The 22,170-nt window shown below is 43.4% G+C and overlaps 1 protein-coding gene across 3 annotated transcripts in view; it reads left to right on the top strand.

The window, feature by feature from the left end:
• slc12a8 (solute carrier family 12 member 8) overlaps nucleotides 1-22,170 on the top strand; it is a 120,901-nt gene that overhangs the window by 12,883 nt on the left and 85,848 nt on the right. For all 3 annotated transcript variants that reach the window (XM_039755370.1, XM_039755369.1, XM_039755368.1), the window contains exons 3-5: nucleotides 1,983-2,129; nucleotides 10,602-10,793; nucleotides 12,071-12,302. In XM_039755370.1, the coding sequence (XP_039611304.1) occupies nucleotides 1,983-2,129; nucleotides 10,602-10,793; nucleotides 12,071-12,302 (571 nt within the window). The remainder of the gene's footprint in view (nucleotides 1-1,982; nucleotides 2,130-10,601; nucleotides 10,794-12,070; nucleotides 12,303-22,170) is intronic.

Below are 22,170 nucleotides of genomic sequence, written 5' to 3'. Positions count from 1 at the left end.
ATCAATTTTACGTTAAACAGTTCACTTAGTAATTTAGCTGCGTTTTTAGCAATATCTTGGGGATTCTTGCCACTTTATTATTGTCCGGTAAGTGCCACGTAATAAATTGCCACACTGCTCGCACGATTCAGGCTGTGTATCTGATTTCTGAGGCTGTAAAGCTGTTCATAGTCTTGACAGCCATTTATCTCCAGATAACAACGCAGCGTGTGTAGGGACTTCAGCGCGTCCATGAAGGAAACAGTCTCTGCAGGTGGTTCATTAGGGCTCGTTTATACTTCACGCTCAGAACGCGTATGCACACGCATCATGGCAGCCACGCGTCCCCAGCGTTCATTTGACGCGTCCTCTGAGCAGGTCCTCAGAAATTAACGCGACGCGTGCGTGAGCTGCAGTACCAAGAAAAACTCGGGGGGCGCAGTGTGATAAAAGTTGGAATGTGACGTCAGAGTCTCGGTTTACTATCTACATGTGACAGAAAGCCACTTTGAGGATTCTACGAGGTCGGTGTGCGCGCTTCGATATTTGATGAATGGTTCGATGTGGTGAAGCAAAAGGCGATATACAGATGAAAAAATTAACGCGACGCGTGCGCGAGTTACAGTACCAGCAAAAAGTCAGTGGCCGCAGTGAGCCCATTCCTATGTCCGGAATGGGCCTAATGCTGCAGCATCAATAGCACCCACCTTAATCCGGCCCTGCCCGCCACTAGTACTAGGAGGTCCCAGGAAGTGGTTCATTGTATTGCTGCACTTTTTAAATGGTTATCTGTAACGCTAAAACTGAAAGTCGGCCCGCGGGCCCGGCTTGGATGTTTTAGAATTTTTAAAATCCTCGACAGGATTCTGGTCTGTTATGAAATTTAAATCGTGGACAATTTTTTACCCTCAAGAGCCTGAACTGAGTCACTATGATCCAATGTCTCTGCAAATTCATTTTTTCTTACTCTGTTTCGTAGGAGAATTGCGAAATTTTGTGTATTTCACTGTTAGGACGCCTAGACACAGCGTTACTTATTATACAGTCACTATTGTTCTTTGCGCTGCGACGTAACTATAATGTCGTCGTGTTTAATGTTAACCGAAGATTTCAAGTTAATGCTATCAATTTTACGTTAAACAGTTCACTTAGTAATTTAGCTGCGTTTTTTGCAATATCTTGGGGATTCTTGCCACTTTATTATTGTTCAGTAAGTGACACGTAGTAAATTTTTCACATTGAAAGATAGTTGAACAGTAAAAATCGATGGCTATTTAAACGGTTATCTGTAACGGTAAAACTAAAAGCCGTCCTGCAGGCCTGGCATGGATGTTTAGAATTTTTAAAATCATCGACAGGATTCTGGTCTATTGTAAAATTTAAATCGGGGACAAATTTTTACCCTCAAGAGCCTGAACTGAGTCACTTTGACCCAATGTCTCTGCAAATTCATTTTTTCTTACTCTGTTTCGTAAGAAAATTGCGAAATCTTGTGTATTTCATTGTTAGGTTTAGGTTTGAACGTTGATGCTACATAGTTTGATGTTAATCTCGAGTTGTTACGATACAACGTCGTTATTATTATTCATGTTCAATAAAGGCTGGCTGGTTGCGTCGCAAGCATTTCAGGCTCCTTGGCCGGTCTGAGTGCGCATGTACGGTGAGTGTCGAATGCACCGATGGCTTTTTTGCGTTGCAGCATCAGGCCCAATTTCGTCTTAATCCGGCCCTGTCTGTCTCCATGGGACTCCCTCTGTCCCACCCTAGGACCCTAAGCAATTACTCAACTCTCTTATTCTTGACAAGTAAGGTAACTACTTGTACAACATAGCAACAATTGGCTTTGGATTAAAAAAAAAAAATGTGGGGGGGTGTAAACAAAAACCTCCAGCCATCCAATCTGTAGCCCCCTGCAGTGCGTGACCTACACCACTAATAAACTGCAATAATGTAGTATTCGGCACAGCACTGAATTCATTTTTGTCCACCATTTTGTTTCTCAGGGCTCGGAGAACAACACCCAGCCATGGTGGAAAATCCAGTTATTCGTCTGGGAGCCGGTGCTCTTTGGGACCTGGGATGGCGTTTTTACCACCTGCATGATCAACATCTTTGGAGTCGTTCTCTTCTTGAGGACTGGCTGGCTTGTGGTGAGTGTCCTGCTGGTTTGCTTTGGTGGAGTTGCTCCAATAAACTTGGTGCTTTGAGACGGCCTACTCGGAAAGACGCCATACTGAGCTACTTGTACGTTTTCCTGCATGTGAGTGAGCGTGCAGAAGAACGTAAGAAATCTGACAAAATGAGAGGAGACCTTTCAGTCCATTTGTGGCTCGTCTGGGTTTCTATTCGCTAAACTGTCCCAGGATCTCCTCCACATCCTTCTTAAAGGTTGCTTCGGTAGTTTCTTCCTGATTTCCACAACTCTTTGCTTAAAGACGGACTTCCTCGCTTCAGTCCTAAATGAATTTACCCTGCTCTCTGTGAGAACACCACCTCACCTTGCCAGGTACCAATAGAGCTTGTGGCATTTCTGTGCACTGGCACTCCTATTATTTTATAATGTTTTTCATTCATTTCCACAAAATGTGATAAAGTTAGCTTTAGACTTGGAATTAGTAAGGGTCTTGTGGGCCTGGGTTTCCAAAAACACTTCCAAAAAATGGCCACTAGAGGGGGATACACATTTCCATTTATTTGCTTGGCAGATGCTTTTGTCCAAATCAACTTGCATATCGCCATCAAACCCTGGCTAGTAATTGGGGCAAGCAGTAAATCTTTATAAAATAAAACGTTTATTCTCACAAAATGCACACCATTATGCTGAGAAGCACAAGAAGTAAATTGCCCCAGAAATGCTTCGGCCATCCAGTGCAAAGTCCTAATACACAATCCAGAGATGTAGTCAAACACGGAGGGTGAAGGTCAAAAATTCAAAAGCACAGCCACAGTGCAATGAACTCCACGTCCCCAGAGCTCAAAATGAACCACCAGAAACTGCAGTGATTGGCATGGTGGGCCTGCCTCCTGAGGCACCACCCATTAACACAGAGAACATAACAAAGGCAGCTTACAAACATCGACAAAACCAAAAATGAAAGAATTAATAATGGCCAAAAGAGACATAAAACATAAATTTGTACCCCAATCAGGGGGAGGAACCCAGGCTGAGACATGACAGAGGGTGGCTGAGTGTGCCAGTGATGAATTGGCATTTCAGTGTTTGCTGGCTGCAGCTCGCAGTCACCTTGTAATGGGAAAGTTGCTTTTCTGTAGTTGCTGTTGGTCGGTGTGCTATGTGATTAAAGTCGTAAGCACACTACACTCGCCGGCCACTTTATTAGGTACACCTTGCTAGTACCAGATCGAACCCCTCCTGCCTTCAGAACTAACGTAATTCTCCATGGCGTTGATTCAACAAGGTGCTGGAAACATTCCCTTGGGATTTTGGCCCATATTGACATGATAGCATCACACAGTTGCTGCAGATTTGTCAGCTGCACATCCACAATATGAATCACCCCGTCCACCGCATCCCAAAGGTGCTCTACTGGATTGAGATCTGGTGACTGTGGAGGCCATTTGAGTCCAGTGAACTCCTTGTCATGTTCAAGAAGCCAGTTTGATTTAATCTGATCTTTGTGACATGGCGGTTTATCCTGCAGGAAGGAGTCATCAGAAGGTGGGCACTTTGCGGTCATAAAGGGATGGACTTGATCAGTGAAAATGCATTTAAACGATGCTCAGTTGGTACTAAGTGGCCCAAAGTGGGCCAAGAAAATACCCCACCGCCAGCAGCCTGAGCTACTGATACTCAACAGGATGGATCCATGCTTTCATGTTGTTGATCTGAAAGTCACAGCTGAAATTGAGACCAGGTGACATTTGTCTAATCTTCTATTGTCCACTTTTGGTGAGCCCATGTGAGTTGTAGCCTTAGTTGCTTGTTGTTAGCTGACAGGAGTGGCACCTGATGTGGTCTCCTGCTGCTGTAGCCCACCTGCTTCAAGGTTTGGCGTGTTGTGCATTCAGAGATGCTCTTCTGCATACCTCACTTGTAACGAGTGCTTATTTGAGTTACTGTGGGACAGGACAGTCATGGAGGAACTCGAGTGGCCCACACAGAGTCCTCGCTCTCAACACTACTGGAACACCAATTATCTACCAGGTCTCCTCGTCCAACATCAGCACCTGATCTCTTTTGGCTGAATGGGCACAAATTCCCAGAGACACACTGAAAAAGCTTCTGGAAATGTTAAAGGGGTTAGGGGGCTTGGGAGAACAACTTCATATTAATGCCCATGGTTGCAGAATTGGTTGTCCAATAACCTTGATGGTGTGATGATTAGGCGTCCATATGCTTTATAATAAAAAACATGAACTTTCCAGCCTGTCACAATACGTGCCACATGCATAGAGCTACGGTGGGCTGTGTCACATATTTTGTTTAATGGCTTTAATCTTTCTTGTTTCACCTCAACATTTAACAATGGATGTCAATTCTTCTTTTTTTTTTTATTTTTGTTTTTACCAAAGTGACATTTTGCTCAAATTAAAAGATGCCCGTCTGGTTGGGTGAGTTTTCACTGCCTCAGAGGGAAGGTGTTTTCTCATATTTCACCTCTGAGCTTCCTTGAATGAAAACAAAAGGAAGTCCCTGTGAAAAATTCTGATTCCCTTTTGTGAACTGATAGTAATATTTTAGAAAAAATGTGAATTATTTTGGCATGAAATTCCATCCATCCATCATTAAACCCGTTGAATCCGAACACAGGGTCATAGGGGGTCTGCTGGAGCCAGTCCCAGCCAACACGGGGCGCAAGGCAGGAACCAATCCCGGGCACGGCGCCAACCCAACGCAGGGCATGAAAGATTTTTTTTATTTTTATTTGGGACAGAATTTATAACTTTCATAAACTAGCCAATCGCTTTACTGTTTACTGCTTGGGACGCAAGTACAGGGAATGTAAGCTTAATAAAGATGTTGCAAGGCAGACACATTCCTCTTGGGAGAGCCATTTCTTTACAGGACGCACTCATGCACAGCAGACATGGAGTTCGTTGACAAATCCTGTTAAGACAGAAAACTGGTTTCTTAAAAACCTCTGTTTACATGTTGCGACCAGCAGAGGGGGCATTGCAATAATAGTTATTGAAAGAATATATTGAATACAGTTTTTAATACCGTGTGCTCATTTATATTTCCATGGTACAAGAAATTCGGATGGTTGCTTAAATAAAATACTACTTCCAGCTGAGTCATTTTTCTCAAAATTCATATCTGTTTGCTTTTTTATGACTATTAACATCCATACAAAATTTGAATCGTCTGGCTGTAATAATAACCATAGTTTTACTTGAAAATTCATAAAAATATTCAGTTAAAGTACAACTTCCAGTTGCCAGAAGTGACCCAAAAGTTGACAGGATTCCTTATTTTTGATATAAAGCATGTGTACAAAATTCTCATTGACCCGGGAGCAAAGCGTTATCGTGTTTACACACGGACAGAATTTCCAAAAATCGGAGGAGGTCTCCCCTCGACTTTCTCGTATACCGTACTCGGGTATGGGGATGGATATTTGTGGTTGAAACAGCAAGACAATGATTTTATTTTTTTATTATGTACATTAACTATTCAAATCAAATTTAATAATAGTATATTGAACAATTATTGTAAAAGTAGAGTTCAATAAATCGGACTCTGCAGCTCATGAATAAAAAAATTTGTCATGATAATTTGATTTTGGCAAACGATTCAAGTAAATTACCACTTTTGGTAAAAGGAAGTGGGTCAAAAGTTGCAAGAGACTTTAGTAATGTGTGTAATGCAATACTTGGACACAAAACGTTCCCAAATATGTATGTATTACCATCTGAACATCAAATGGAAAAACTGTGATTATCTCAAACCGGTTGTTTTTCAAAAAATGCAAAAGAGCAAAAAAATCCTTAAGATGTGGTGCTTTACCATAATATGATGTGAAATTATCACATTTTTTATATTTTTGGAGAAACATTTCAAGTAAAAAGTACCACTTCTGGTTAATGGAAATAGCTCAAACGTTGATACAAATCTACGTTTTGTACCTCATATTTAGGTCAAGCAAATTTTACATACAAATGAAAGCGAATGCAAATTATCGTGTTTATATATACACACAATTCCAAAAATGGTATTTTCGGAAATCGGGGAGGTCTAAAATGTTAAGATTCATCAAAATCTTGAAATCCAAGTTTTGGACGATTCCAATACTTTACCTATACGAGAAAGTAAAAATGGGTATTTTCAGAACCTCGGAGGTCTAAAATATCAAGATTCATCAAAAAGTAAAAATTTTTTCACGATTCCAATACTTTCTCTATACTATGTGTACAAGAAAGTAAAAACACATTATTCCCATATAACTGCTTAGTACATTTTTAATATGGTTATATTTTTGTAACCCAGCTTAGTTTTCTAATTCCTATATTGATCCCAAAACGCATAATCTGGGAAGTACCAGCTCAGTGAATTAGCCCAGGAGTCCAATTAAAAACAAAAGTTGATTGGAACAAAATCGTGCAGCAACAGGGAATCCCCAAGACGGAGGGGACCGAATACGTCGTCACTAAATCTGAGTGAACACTCTGTGTGACGTAGACCACACTTTGCATTTTGTTTCAGTGGTCTCACGTGCTAAGCTGTTGCTGCTACCTTTTCACTTGCGGCTAATTACAGGGCGTACTGCAATAATATGTCTTTTAACTATAGTTATCTTACTTATGTTTAAATGTTATTTTGTTCTATCTTATTGTGGTTATCTGTGATCTGCCTTTATCACAAAGCTTTAGGGGGTCATGGGCACTGTTTAATTACCAGGACCTGAGTCCTGAATTTTGTTTCTGCATATGGATATTGGACTGACAATTAAAGATCCTACAGATTTGTGCAGAATGTGATTTTTTATTTTTTATTTATTTATTTTTTTGCATTGAGCCCTCCCCCACTATAACCTATCGTCTATGGGGGAGGAGCAAAAGCTTCTGATTCGTCCAAAATCTTGATCTCCGGTTATCGATGGATCGTGACGTTTTAGGATCCCCTGATACTCAATGATGGGTGTCTGTCTGTCTGTGTGTCACAGCTTCTTGAGGACAGTCACAGCTTCTTGAGGACAGTCCAGGGGTAAAATGGCCGGATGGAAAAATGCCAAACTCGAAACTTCAGCCTGTTATGAAATGACGATGTGCTGATTGGTTTTTGAGCCAAATCGTGCGAGAGAAAGAAAGAGGCCCTCTAGAGCACGGGTGTTGAACTCCAGGCCTGGAGGACCACAGCGGCTACAGGTTTTCATTGAGACCCTTTGAGACCCTAATCAGTGACCTGTTTACACTGCTAATTCACTTTTTAATAGCCCTGTTAGAAGGATTCAGTCCTCTGAACTGATTTGTTTCCTCATTAAACGGCAGCCAAACAGAAATGAGACGTGAAACGAACCGACGGGTGACCAGCTAAACTGGGGCTTCAAACTCCAAACCAGCTTCTTAATGAGAAGTCGATTTAATTCCATGGCTTGTTGTTGCTCTTGTTCTGCCACAGTTGACATTTCCAAAGCTGTTGATTTTGTGTTTTTCATAAGAATGTCGTCAAACTTGTTTTGGTGAGTTGAGAGATCAGCCTTACTGAGACCTTCACCTTTATTTTCAGATATTGTGTGATGTGGCGGCTTGTTTTGTGTCTGTTTATTGTTTGGCTGCTAATTAAAGAAAAAGAAACAACTAAAGGGCCCGAGTCAAGTTAATTAAAAAGAATTAATTAGTAGCAAAAACGGGTCACTAATTAAGAAGATGGTTAGAATGAAAACCTGCAGCCACTGCAGCCCTCCAGGACCGGAGTTTGACACCCGTGATTTAGAGGAATCCTCAAATACCGTAATTCTGCAATTAATGATGAATTCTACCCATCAATTGCTATTGTAACGAATTATTTAATGATCAGAAAGATAAGCATCAGAGTGGTAAATAATTACTGAAATATTATAGAGTTTTATATATAGTTCAGGCAACTTGGTTCCTAGGGCACAAAGCCTACTGACGCTCGCGTCCGAATTTATTTTTTTTAAGAGTCCAATGCTTTTTCCTGGTCATACTCTTTTATAATCGGCTACTGTCCTGCCCCGGCAGGAAAACGGATGACTAATTTCTTGAGTTTAATTCGGAGATGCATGCAAAAGGTGTGAGAAACTAAAATAAAATAAAGTGACCAGAAACCATAGAAGAGGTAAAAAAAAATTCAGGCAAAAACTTAAAAACCAGACACGAAAATGAATCACCTGGAGAATACAATAAAGGTTTTGAAGGATTTATCCTTGGCTCGGAGCAAACGGCGCTGACCTTTAACCCAGTCTGCTGATGAACTCGAGGTCATGACCCACGAGACCACACCCCTAGAAACACAGAACGCAACCCAAATAATGGTAGGCAAAATGGCTTCCATAATAGGAAAAGACTACGAGACCCCAAAATTCAGCCCTGACCATGACAGATAGCTCCCCGCCACTAGCAGAACGTTCTCACTTTGTTCAAAATGCAATTCGAGTACAAAATTGAGCAGCTGACCGGGTTACACATTTTATTTGATTTAATTAAATAAGATGATCGGTCAGCTTTATGTCACAATTCAGAACTTTGGGTAGCTTAGATTTCACTAAATTGTGCTACTCTGACTTCTTAGGGTGTTCGTGTGGAATTTCTGACATGGAAAACTCGTATTCAACTATTTGCCCGATAGAATGTGAATGTGGCATCATATCCTATATAGAATACAGTGTGAAACATTACAAGGGGCAAGTGGCAATAGGTTGGCATGATACCACAAAGTTATTGTCTGTTATACCTGCATTTTTATCACTCTTTAATTTAATATTGTTTTTTATCAGTATGCTGCTGCTGGAGTATGGGAATTTCCCCTTGGGATTAGTAAAGTATCCTATCTATCTATCTATCTATCTATCTATCTATCTATCTATCTATCTATCTATCTATCTATCTATCTATCTATCTATCTATCTATCTATCTATCTATCTATCTATCTATCTATCTATCTATCTATCTATCTATCTATCTCATCAGTCTGTTTCTTATACACACTCACCTGAAGGATTATTAGGAACGCCTGTTCAATTTCTCATTAATGCAATTATCTAATCAACCAATCACATGGCAGTTGCTTCAATGCATTTAGGGGTGTGGTCCTGGTCAAGACAATCTCCTGGACTCCAAACTGAATGTCAGAATGGCAAAGAAAGGTGAGTTAAGCAATTTTGAGCGTGGCATGGTTGTTGGTGCCAGACGGGCCGGTCTGAGTATTTCACAATCTGCTCAGTTACTGAGATTTTCACGCACAACCATTTCTAAGGTTTACAAAGAATGGTGTGAAAAGGGAAAAACATCCAGTATGCGCCAGTCCTGTGGGCGAAAATGCCTTGTTGATGCTAGAGGTCAGAGGAGAATGAATGGGCCGACTGATTCAAGCTGATAGAAGAGCAACTTTGACTGAAATAACCACTCATTACAACCGAGGTATGCAGCAAAGCATTTGTGAAGCCACAACACGCACAACCTTGAGGCGGATGGGCTACAACAGCAGAAGACCCCACCGGGTACCACTCATCTCCACTACAAATAGGAAAAAGAGGCTACAATTTGCACGAGCTCACCAAAATTGGACAGTTGAAGACTGGAAAAATGTTGCCTGGTCTGATGAGTCTCGATTTCTGTTGAGACATTCAAATGGTAGAGTCAGAATTTGGCGTAAACAGAATGAGAACATGGATCCATCATGTCTTGTTACCACTGTGCAGGCTGGTGGTGGTGGTGTAATGGTGTGAGGGATGTTTTCTTGGCACACTTTAGGCCCTTTAGTGCCAATTGGGCATCATTTAAATGCCACGGGCTACCTGAGCATTGTTTCTGACCATGTCCATCCCTTCATGACCACCATGTACCCTTCCTCTGATGGCTACTTCCAGCAGGATAATGCACCATGTCACAAAGCTCGAATCATTTCAAATTGGTTTCTTGAACATGACAATGAGTTCACTGTACTAAAATGGCCCCCACAGTCACCAGATCTCAACCCAGTAGATCATCTTTGGGATGTGGTGGAACGGGAGCTTCGTGCCCTGGATGTGCATCCCACAAATCTCCATCAACTGCAAGATGCTATCCTATCAATATGGGCCAACATTTCTAAAGAATGCTTTCAGCACCTTGTTGAATCAATGCCACGTAGAATTAAGGCAGTTCTGAAGGCGAAAGGGGGTCAAACACCGTATTAGTGTGGTGGTCTTAATAATCCTTTAGGTGAGTGTAAATCACCTTTCATGTCTATCTATGAAAGGAGCAGGACTACAAAAATCGGCTTGAGTTAGAATGTATGGGCCACTAGAGGGCAGCAGCACTTAGAAGCTGAGTGAGAGCTCCTGGCTGTTTTAGACGAGTGCATGGGAGGGCTGGCATGTCCAGGGCAGATGCCACCATCCAAGAGGAATCTGTGCACCAAAAGAAAGATTTTGTTTTTTATATATCGTATGTCGGTTCATATGTCTTTATTATGGTGTCTCTTTTTGTCTTTCTCCAGGGAAACACTGGCATTTTACTTGGAATGTTCCTGGTGTCCCTAGTGGTGTTGGTGGCCCTGGTAACGGTGGTGTCAGGTATAGGAGTGTGTGAGCGATGTAGCATTGGCAACGGTGGGGTCTACTCCATGATTTCCACAGTCCTCGGAGAGAGAGTTGGTGCGACCATTGGCCTCCTCTACATCTTTGGTCAGGTAAGCCCTCGATTAAACTTCCAGGTCTTGGATTCCTTTGGGCCAATGTTAAGTCAGCATCTTGGATGGCCATTTAGTGACACATCTTAAGGTGTGTACAAATTCCAAGGCAACAAAAAATTTTTATAAGTGACTGGAAATGTGTATCCTTTTAATGAGTACAAGTAGACAGCATTCTGTTATTGCCACCAAAGTGAATATGTGTTTCCAAGCAAGACTTTGTAGCTGTCGTCATCTTCTTTTATTCTTGCTCTACTAGTATAGTCCTTGCATAGGGCTTCCAGTGGCCCCAAAACTGGTGTCCATGGCAACCCTTAACATCCACCCAGGAGCAATTATGGTCTGGGCTGTCGTTAAACACTGCTCGAGATCGCTCATGATATTAATTGTCCCCACAAAGTCATCGAATTTGACATCCCTTGTGAATTCTAGTCATGTAAAATGACACACTTGAGTGACAAGATTGGCAACTGCAGTCGTCAAGCCTGACGTGATCACATTATGATGGGAATTAGTACAGCTGGTACCTGCTGCTACTTTAAAGTACCGTATATACTCGCGGATGAGTTCTCCCACGGATAAGTCGGGACTTGATTTTACCGTACAATCTCGGGTCGTATAAGTCGAATGTGGAAAACTCCTGCTATTGGTGCAAGAGATTATGATATGCGAACGCCCACCTGAGAGAGTAGCCACGGAGCACATGGCCTTTCTTTTTCTATGTTGTGTGGCAATGCGCTGTATCAGCGTGTACTCCTAACCTCTCTGTCTCTATTGTGCCTACGTGACCACACGGTGATACCCCAACTATTCCGAAGTGACGTTTGCACTGTTTTGTGTTTCTTGCATCTCATACCCCTCTATTGTATGAAATTGGTTTTAAATTAAACGTTGTTGAAGTAGCGAAAGAAATTGGAAACTGCGCAAATGCAACAAAATTCAATGCATCTGAGAAACTTTGAGGAGGCAAGAAGATGTAAAAAAAAAAATAAATAAATTTAAGTGTAACAGTTTTGAACAGGCATATAAGTCGGGTCTGATTTTTATGATTGATTTTTCGGTTTTCAAGACCCGACTTATATGTGAGTATATATGGCACGTTCTGCAACAAGAACTGCCTGCATCCTTTTTTAATGTTTCATTATGTCTGGTAGTTTAAAGCGAATTTTCAATAAGATTTAAAATAAGAGTTTGAGCATTTGAGACCAAGAGTGTCCTGCTCTTCCTCCCAGATGCAATATCACTTTCACAAAAGTTGCGTCTCCCTTCTGTTTCAGTGTGTTGCGGGTGCAATGTACATCACTGGCTTTGCAGAGTCCATCGCAGACCTTCTGAGCCTTCGCAATATCTGGGCGGTCCGAGGGATTTCCATTGGGGTCTTGCTAGGGCTGCTTGGAATTAACCTCGCCGGAGTTAAATGGATCATCCGACTCCAGCTGCTCCTGCTGGCCCTACTGGCCATCTCAACCTTGGACTTCGTCGTGGGGACGTTTACTCACTTGGACACAGGTGGGCCCTTCTTTTTCCAGTACAATTAAAAAAAAAAAAATCAAATTATTCATTGTCTGTGGTTCAAGGTTTAGGTGTCATTTTCTTTATTACAGTATTTAAGATTAGATGAACTTTATTAATCACATTGGGAAGTACAGATGCATAGAAGCTGTGGATCCGAAAACAACTATGACGCTTGTGATAATTTTCTTGGGTTCCATAAATAGTCCTTAACGTGCCGTGAATCTTTTTTACATCCACAACCTGAGCCACTTTGAGCTACACTATTTGTATGAAAATGTGCTAATAAATAAATGTTGTTTTTGTTGTTGTATGAACACTGGCCTATGTGTTGCTGATGATTCGCGGTACAAACACCAATGCGTGTCTCCGTTGATTCGCCGTACGAACACCGGCATGCGCGTCTCCGGTGATGCGCCGTACGAACACCGGCCTGCGCGTCTCCGGTGATGCGCCGTACGAACACCGGCCTGCGCGTCTCCGGTGATGCGCCGTACGAACACCGGCCTGCGCGTCTCCGGTGATGCGCCGTACGAGCACCGGCCTGCGCGTCTCCGGTGATGCGCGGTATGAGCACTGCCCGATCACACTGTTTCAGCATATCTTTAGATAATAGCTGTATTAAAAACTAAACTGACACTTAGTATTAATATGTTTTATGTTACCGGGGTGTATGCCGCACATTCTTTTCTGCTTGCCCGTGTGATTGAGCCCTATGAAAGATGGCCATGGCCATGTGTGCTTCTTGCCTTATAGCCAATGCTGCTGGCATGATGATAACGCAGGTATTTTTACTTCAATAAAATGAATATTGTTTCAGGCTACTTGTAACCTAAAAAAGTAATCAAACTTCCCAACTCGCTTTACTTTCAATACTTTTATTTTATAAATACTGCATTTTATTGTTTTCCCTTGCACTCGGTGAGCGAAGCCACTGGGTAATCAGCTAATATTTATATAGATATATATATATAGAGAGATATTATGTCAACCAGGAGAAGTGGCGGAGCATTTGCCTCATGAAATGAATCTTGTGTGTCCTGTAGCTGCTGAAAGCTAACGCATGCGCAGGCTTACAGACCTTCAGACTACAAACTCCTTCAATGTAACCTGCTTAAGGGTTTACATGGCCAAATAACTGGGCTACTCATGCAGAAATCTACATGTGTTATCCTGGTCTCTCAGAGATCAATCACCTGGTTTCTATAACCAGAATAAGGGTTTACATGGCATTTTAGAAATTGGGTTTCTGTGAATAGCAAGATGGCATCGAGGCCGGATTTCAATGTGGAGATCTGGAAGGGGTGGGCTCAGGAAGGTGGAAACTGGAACTGACCAATCGTTTGGTTCTGCCAAAGGAGGAAAAGTAAAAAAGCATTAGGCAACAGCGCCACCCTCTGGTTCAGAGTGTAACAATCTGTAAATAAGCCCTGAGATCGTCACCCAGACATGCCCATGTAATGTAAATGCTATGGTGGACCCTTGCCCAGCTGGGAAGCTGTAACTGAAGGACCAAATGAGAAGTCGTCATGACCTGGCCGGGATGAGGCTGGATTATTATCCCAGTCAAGAGGAATGATTAGTGGATGGATTTGGGGGGTTGTTTATCAAGAGCAGTTCCTCCCCTAGTACAATAGATGGCAGTGTTTTTCTGGCATGGACTCAGTATGGACACCTCGCAGGGCTCCATGGGATTCATAGTTCTGAGGGACAACCCTGTTTGCCATCAGAGTACCCTTCAGAGAGGCTTGACCTGGAAGTCCTTCCTTCGGGCCATTCCCTGGCACCAGACGTACTCTTGGGTACAAATAAAAGCAAGCCCTCCAGTCTCCTCCACTTGAGTCCAAGGCGGGAGGCAGAAGGCAAATCGCACAGAGAAGGAAAAGGAGTATAGTGAATTGGATATTGTGGTGTGGACTATCCGACTATAGAGGGATCACACTCCTCAGCCTCCCTGGAAAAGTCTATTCGGGGGTTCTGGAGAGGAGGGTTTTCGTCCTGGTCGCGGAACAGTGGACCAGCTCTTCACCCTTAGCAGAGTCCTGGAGGGTGCATGGGAGTTTGCCCGACCGGTCTACATGTGTTTTGTGGACTTGGAAAAGGCATTCGACCGTGTCCTTCGGGGAATCCTGTGGGGGGTGCTCCAGGAGTATGGGGTATCGGACCCCCTGATAAGAGCTGTTCGGTCTCTGTACAACCGGTGTCAGAGCTTGGTCCGCATTGCCGGCAGTAAGTCGAGCCCGTTTCCAGTGAGAGTTGGACTCTGCCAGGGCTGCCCTTTGTCACCGATTCTGTTCATAACTTTTATGGACAGAATTTCTAGGCGCAGCCAGGGTGTTGAAGGGGTCCGGTTTGGTGGACTCAGGATTGGGTCACTGCTTTTTGCAGATGATGTTGTCCTGTTTGCTTCATCAGGCCGTGATCTTCAGCTCTCTCTGGATCGGTTCGCAGCTGAGTGTGAAGCGGCTGGGATGAGAATCAGCACCTCCAAATCCGAGAGCATGGTCCTCAGCCGGAAAAGGGTGGAGTGCCCTCTCAGGGTTGGGGGAGAGATCCTGCCCCAAGTGGAGGAGTTCAAGTATCTCGGGGTCTTGTTCACGAGTGAGGGAAGAATGGAGCGTGAGATCGACTGGCGGATCAGTGCGGCATCCGCAGTGATGCGGGCTGTGCATCGGTCTGTCGTGGTGAAAAAGGAGCTGAGCCGTAAGGCAAAGCTCTCAATTTACCAGTCGATCTACACTCCTACCCTCACCTATGGTCATGAGCTATGGGTAGTGACTGAAAGAACGAGATCGCGAATACAAGTGGCTGAAATGAGTTTCCTCCGCAGGGTGTCTGGGCTTTCCCTTAAAGATAGGGTGAGAAGCTCAGTCATCCGGGAGGAGCTCAGAGTAGAGCCGCTGCTCCTCCGCATCGAGAGGAGTCAGATGAGGTGGCTCGGGCATCTGATCAGGATGCCTCTTGGACGCCTTCCTGGTGAGGTGTTCTGGGTACGTCCAACTGGGAGGAGGCCCCGGGGAAGACCCAGGACACGCTGGAGGGACTATGTCTCCCGGCTGGCCTGGAAACGCCTTGGGATTCTCCCGGAAGAGCTGGAAGAAGTGGCCGGGGAGAGGGAAGTCTGGGCCTCTCTGCTTAAGCTGCTGCCCCCGCGACCCGACCTCGGATAAGCGGAAAAGGATGGATGGATGATGGATGGTGTGGACTAAAAAAAGGGCATTTGCAGATTGAAAAAAATCTTTATTTTGTAACCGGGACTGTGTTGGTGTGGTTGTGTCTGAGGTTTGCGGGGCTCCGTGGTGCCCCCTGGTGATCACAATATATATACGTACACTTCAAAGCATATGACATGGTAAGAGATGCCGACAATGGACTGAGGGAAGGTTGGTTTGATGAAATGATGCATGCATTCTTACTCAAGATTTTAATCCAAGCATTTTAAGTTGAAGCGCTAAGGTCTGGTTTTCCTTATTTGTCACAAGGAAGTGCTTGTTAAGTTAATATCAGGCTCTCCATTGGCCTGGTGTGTGAGTGAGTGTGCACTGTGATGGACTGCTGTCTCCTCCAGTGCTGATTCCCAATCCCCCAAATGCCACTGAGAGAGGCAGCAGATAAACCCCCCCACCCCAAAAGTGAATATGAAGGTAAGCAGATGGGTAAATGGATGAATTTTTATTTGTGGGTTTCTAACCTTTACTTTCCATTTGTATTTAGGTGCACTTTAGACATTTGTCCACTAGATGTCACTGTTTTAAAGAGGTTCACCTCTGTCGTAATGTTAAGCACAGACTGAATGTTTATTGGATTTGCGGCCAGGCCGCTTTTTAAATTATTATTTTAGTGCCCTTTTACCAATTCCTGTCCTGCAGATGTCTTAGAGCTCCTTGCTTTTCCATTTCTCAATCCTTATAGGGTTACCAAACATGATCACCTCAGGTGTATTTTTATTTGTTGGAGGACATTATTTGCCAATTTGACTATTTAATCTCCTCCAAACATTCAATAAAGGTCTTCAAAGAGCAGGGATTAGTGGGCTTCACAGATACATAAAGCTGTAGGTCATCAGCCTAAAAACGTAAAGAAATGTGTTTCCTAAAGCTCTTCTCCAGTGGTTGCATATCGAGTAGATTCAGGATGTCGTCTGACATTCTCCACATTTTATTGTGTTGTAGATTTCATTTGGAGACATTTGGCCATCTTTGCCCATCTATCTACACCCAATGACCCATAATGACCAAGCGAAAACCGCTTACAGAAGGGTTTGAAAATGTTAGTCAAAATCCAAAACTGAAATCTCTGAATCCTCTGTAAACGAGAAGAGGGCCTTAAGGTCATATGGTTGCTTTGAAACTACAGGATAGCCGCATTACTGGCGCCTCGAGAACTTCAGGTGTCATTTCAGGCCATGCCGCTGCCAGTGTGGCCATACGTCTTAGCAGCTTGTTGGGAAAGTCGAGGTCTTATTGCATGTAATCTCACAAGAACATAATCGGATTGACAGGGTCATCAAGTAAGGGTCTCTACAGCACAGCTACGCAAAAAGTGCAGACACCGCAGAGAGCCCTGCGCTTTAAGAACGGCTGGCCGCGTCTTAAGTCTGGATTAGTTCTAATAAGGTCACTTTGAGAAAGACGCGTCATTAAGCAGGGCTGAAACTGGAAATTGTCCAGCTATTTCACCAAAGGATGGCATAGCTATAATAATAATTATTATTATTATAACCATGGGGTGGTGCACTTGTTGGCATTGTTAGAATTTGGTTATGGTTGGTGATTTGGTTGTGTCCTTAAATTTGAATCCCACTTTCCACATGGATTATAGAAATCGCAGCGCCTTGTGGTCGACATTGAGGCGAGGATATTGTAGTGAAGAATCACAAGTCCCAAACGTTACATTTGATTACATTGTGCCTGAAGAAGGGGCCTGAGTTGCCTCGAAAAAATTGCATATGGTAATCTTTCTAGTTGGACTATAAAAGGTGTCATTTTGCTTCACTTCTCACCAAGTCCCAAATGGCAAGTGTTTGGGCGCCAGCCCAGTCGTCCCCATTTACATACAATAATGATAATAATAATAATTCTTTAAATTTATATAGTGCTTTTCTCACTATTCAAAGTACTTCAGTGAGTTGGGAGCCACTTCAACCACTCTAATGTGCAGCATCCACCTGGAAGAGGGGACGGCAGCCATTTTTGCACCGGTCCACTCAGCAGACATTTGCTGTTAGGTGGTGAAGGGATGAGAGACAATCAAAGACAGGGGAAGATTAGGAGGCCAGAATGACCAGGCCCGTGGTTGGCAATTTAGCCTGCACATCAGGATAACCCCCTACTTTTTACGAAGGGTGTCCAGAGATCTTTTATGGCCACAAAGAGTCAGGACCTCTGTTTTACGTCTTATCTAAAGGACACCATCATTTTTACAGCACGGTGTCCTTGTCACTGCACTGGGGCATTGGGATCCTCATTCAGACCACAGGCTAAGCACCCCCTGCTGGCCTCACCAACACCTCTTCCAGCAGAAACCCAAGCTTTTCCTAGATGGTCTCTCATCCAAGTACTGGCTGGGCCCAAACGTGCTTAGTTTCAGGTGGGTGACCTCTTCTGGTTTTAACAGAAATGAAAGCAAAACTCGAGCGCCCCCATGGCACAGAGACAGTGCATATACAGTCATATGAAAAAGTTTGGGGACCCCTCTCAGCCTGCATAATTGACTCTCCTTTCAACAACAAAGATAACAGTGGTACGTCTCTCATTTCCTAGGAGCATCTCAGTACTGCAGTGTTTTCCGAAGAAAGATATTTAGTGACGCAGTGTTTAGTCGTATGAAATTAAATCAAATGTGAAAAACTGGCTGTGCACAAATGTGGGTCCCCTTGTCATTGTGCTGATTTGAATGCCTGTCACTGCTCAATGCTAATTACTTGGTATGATGAGCTCGTTAACCCTTGAACTTCATAGGCAGGAGTGTCCAATCATGAGTGGTCAAAGGTATTTAAGGTGGTCAACTGCAAGTTGTGCTTCTTTCCCTTTGACTCTCCTCTGAAGAGTGATGGACAGCATGGGATCCTCAAAGTAACTCTCAAAAGATCTGAAAATAAAGATTGTTGAGTCTCCTGGTTTAGGGGAAGGCTACAAAAAGCCATCTCAGAGGTTTAAACTGTCAGTTTCAAGTGTAAGGAATGGAATCAGGAAATGGAAGGCCACAGGCACAGTTGCTGTTAAACCAACTCAGGAAACCAATACAGGAGCGGCATATGAGCAGGATTGTGAGAATGGCTACAGACAACACACAGATCACCACCAAAGACCTGCAAGAACATCTCGCTGCTGATGGTGTATCTGGACATCGTTCTACAATTCAGCGCAATTTGCACAAAGAACATCTGTATGGCAGGGTGATGAGAAAGAAGCCCTTTCTGCACTCACGCCCAGACAGAGTCGCTTGTTGTATCAAATGCTCATTTAGACAAGTCAGATTAATTTTGGAACAAAGTGCTTTGGACTGATGAGACAAAAATGGAGTTATTTGGTCAGAACAAAAAGCGCTTCGCATGGTCGAAGAAGAGCACCACATTCCAAGACAAACACCTGCTACCTACTGTTAAATGTAGTGGAGGTTCCATCATGCTGTGCGGCTGTGTGGCCAGTTCAGTGCCTGTGGCCCTTGTTAAAGTCGAGGGTCGGATGAATTCAACCCAATATCAACAAATTCTTCGAGATAATGTTCAAGAATCAGTCACAGAGTTGAAGTTACGCAGGGGTTGGATATTCCAACAAGACGATGACCCAAAACATAGTTGGATATCTACAAAGACATTCATGCAGAGGGAGAAGTACAATGTTCTGGAATGGCCGGCACACAGTGGTGTAGCATGGGTGTCAGCCGCCCGGGGCGGAGGAAAATTTTGCCACCCCCTTATTTAGGTATTTCAATTTAAAAGACTAAAATATACAGTAATTCTTTGCCGTCCCTGCCGCCCCCACTACGCTACGCCACAGCCAGCACAGTCCCCTGACTTGAATATCATCGATAATCCTATGGGATGATTTGAAGCGGGATGTCCATGCTTAGCAGCCATCAAATGTAAAACTGAACTGGAGGGATTTTGTATGAAAGAATAATCAGAAATACCGCCATCCAGAATCCAGACACTCATCAGAGGCTATAGGAGGGCAGCGTCGAGAGGCTCAAAGGAGCAAAAGGAGGCTCAGCTAAGTATTGATGTCATCTCTCTGTTGGGGTGCCCACATTTATGCACCTGTCTAATTTTGATGCATGTTGCATATTTTCTGTTAATCCAATAAACTTAATGTCACTGCTGAAATCCTACTGTCTCCATGAGGCATGTCAGATATTAAAAGGAAGTTGCTACTTTGAAAGCTCAGCCAATGAAAAAGAAAAATCCAAAGAATGAAGAGGGGTTCCCAAACTTTTTCATAGTCAGTCAAAAAGGAACCAAATTGGGCTTCAGGTTTCTTATACTTTCCAGTTGGTCAGTCATTCATGAGCTTCATTCTGTACGACAGTCTGCTCACAGGGTGACACCGGCTTCCATCGGCCATGTGACCTATTGGCAGGGCAAAGGAATGGGAGGAGTCAAGTGCCTTCAGTGGGTGTGTGAATGGGATAGGAGTATGTGTGTGTGTGTATGTGTGTATGTATATATATATATGTGTATATATATATGTGTGTATATGTGTATATATATGTATATGTATATGTGTGTGTATATATGTATGTATATATATATATGTGTGTGTGTGTGTATATATATATATATATATATATATATATATATATATATATATATATATATATATATATATATATAGTAATAATGACAAAGAATACTTATAAAGATTTGGGGTTTTTGTAGCCCCGTATACTGTACTGTAAACAAAGGTCAGAAGTTTTAAACAAAATCATCAGACATACAAGGATGGGTAGACGGACAATTTATGGAGGCAGACCGGAAATTAAACAGTGGGATGCTGGGAAAAACGTGGTGATGAATGGGTAACTGATGTCATCAAACAAGGATCAGAGGGTAGAAAGGGACCCAGAAGTGTTGCATTTCTTTGAGTCGTTCGGGCGAGATTATGGCGGCGTTGCTTTGTCTTTTCTGAGGAAATAGAAAGAGAGAGTTTAGTACCCCGCCATTGTCCCCTGGCACGACTTGTCGCATTGCACGTCGGGTCCTTAAGATGCTCCCCAAGCGCTTGTGCGTGACAATATATACACACACCACCTCCTCTCCCTTTCCACCTAACTCTGGCTCCTCGAACGGAGTGAGGAGGCCTCTTCTGTAGTGCACCCAGAAGTGCTCCAAGGTGCTCTCCAATCCTCATCCGGGAGCACTTCTGGGTTTGTCGGAAGTACTTCAGGTGCACCCGGATCCTCTTCTGGCAGCACTTCCAAGTGTGACGGAAGTGCTGCAGTCCAGGGCTCTAGAACTGTCCAGATGTCCCCCTGGTGGCCCTGATGCAATCTAGGGGGGGTTGTCCTCTCATGTTCCAGGGGAGGCATTTCCCCAAAAATGTCCTCTTCTCCGGTCCTCTCATCACAGGGGCGTCCCAGCTGTGCACCACAATATGTATATTGAAATTTAAATATAAAATGTTAGACATACGAGGTAGAAATGAGAGATTAAGGAGTTGAAACTTTTCAATTTAAGCAAACGGAGACTAAGAATTGCTATGTCCAAAGTGTTTAAAGTAATGAATGGAATTAGCACATTTTAAATAAATTTTGCAAACAAGAACCATGGGCGGCTGATTTCACACAAATGTTAAAAGGTTCTTCTTCACGCCAAAGTCGTAGATCTTTTTTGAGACGATCTGTGTGAATAAGTTAGGGTTGAATGGCCCGTTCTTGTCACAGCTTTTCTATTGTTCTAATGTATAAGCACTCAAAGGGTGTTCTGGGTAAGCTGTAGACCCTTGGGGTTGTACCACAGCTTGGATTTAATGTCTGGTGTGTGCACGCTGCTTAATTGACCATTGTTGAATGCATTTTCAGCCCTACAGTTAAGTTTAATGGGTTATTCTAAATTACCCATAATGCACAGGGGCCATTGAATCATTTGCCGGTGCACTGACAAGAAGGATGTGGCATTTGGCTCCAGCCAAATCGCTGACCACAGGGTCTTTGCATGAACTTTCCGAAGTCTCGCACAATACCAAGTGTAGCCAATCAAGTAGAAAAATCAACTCCTCTGAGCTTAAGGAGAAAACCTGACATGTAAACCTAAGCCGTGTTAACAAGAGGGCGTAATAAACTGCTCAAACAACCGTCGGAGGACATTCTACTCTGCAAGTATTATTTAGAAAAAATGTAAGTAGCAGTGGTCTCCAGGTTTTTCCAATTATAACTCGTTGTATCCTGGTGACATCAGTTTTGATCAAAAGCCAGACATTTCACTGGTCCAGCCGTAAAAATGAGTTACTGGTTACCTGCCAGTCGTTGTGAATTTGAACTGCTGTCCAGATGTTAGCATCTGGTTTGATCACAGCTTTGTCAAGGATCCCGATCTGCATAGCAAGACCGACGGAGAAGGAGAAGTGCAGTCCCAGCTGCTTTAAATGTGTGGACGCTGCGCCTGGCACTCCGCAAATGGAACGGGATGGTCGCTGGTTTTGGCGGGGCTCGGGCTCAAGTCGCAGAGCGAGCTGGTGATCTCATCCAAACAGCATTCAGGGCAGAGATGCTGCCTTTAACAGCGCATCGGAAAAGCCTGGCAGCGCTTACGTTTTGAAAACAAGGGAGTGAAAATGAATATTTAAATGTGTAAGAAAATGTCCGCGTGGCAAAAGATTATGGTGCATTAGGAGGCTTGGGTAAATGGTTTAAAATTTGGAGAATA

This window comes from Polypterus senegalus, chromosome 6 (assembly GCF_016835505.1).
Source record: "Polypterus senegalus isolate Bchr_013 chromosome 6, ASM1683550v1, whole genome shotgun sequence".
Taxonomy (NCBI): Eukaryota; Metazoa; Chordata; class Cladistia; order Polypteriformes; family Polypteridae; genus Polypterus; species Polypterus senegalus.
Note: the sequence above shows the minus strand (reverse complement) of the source record. Positions and strands in the feature narration are given on the sequence as shown.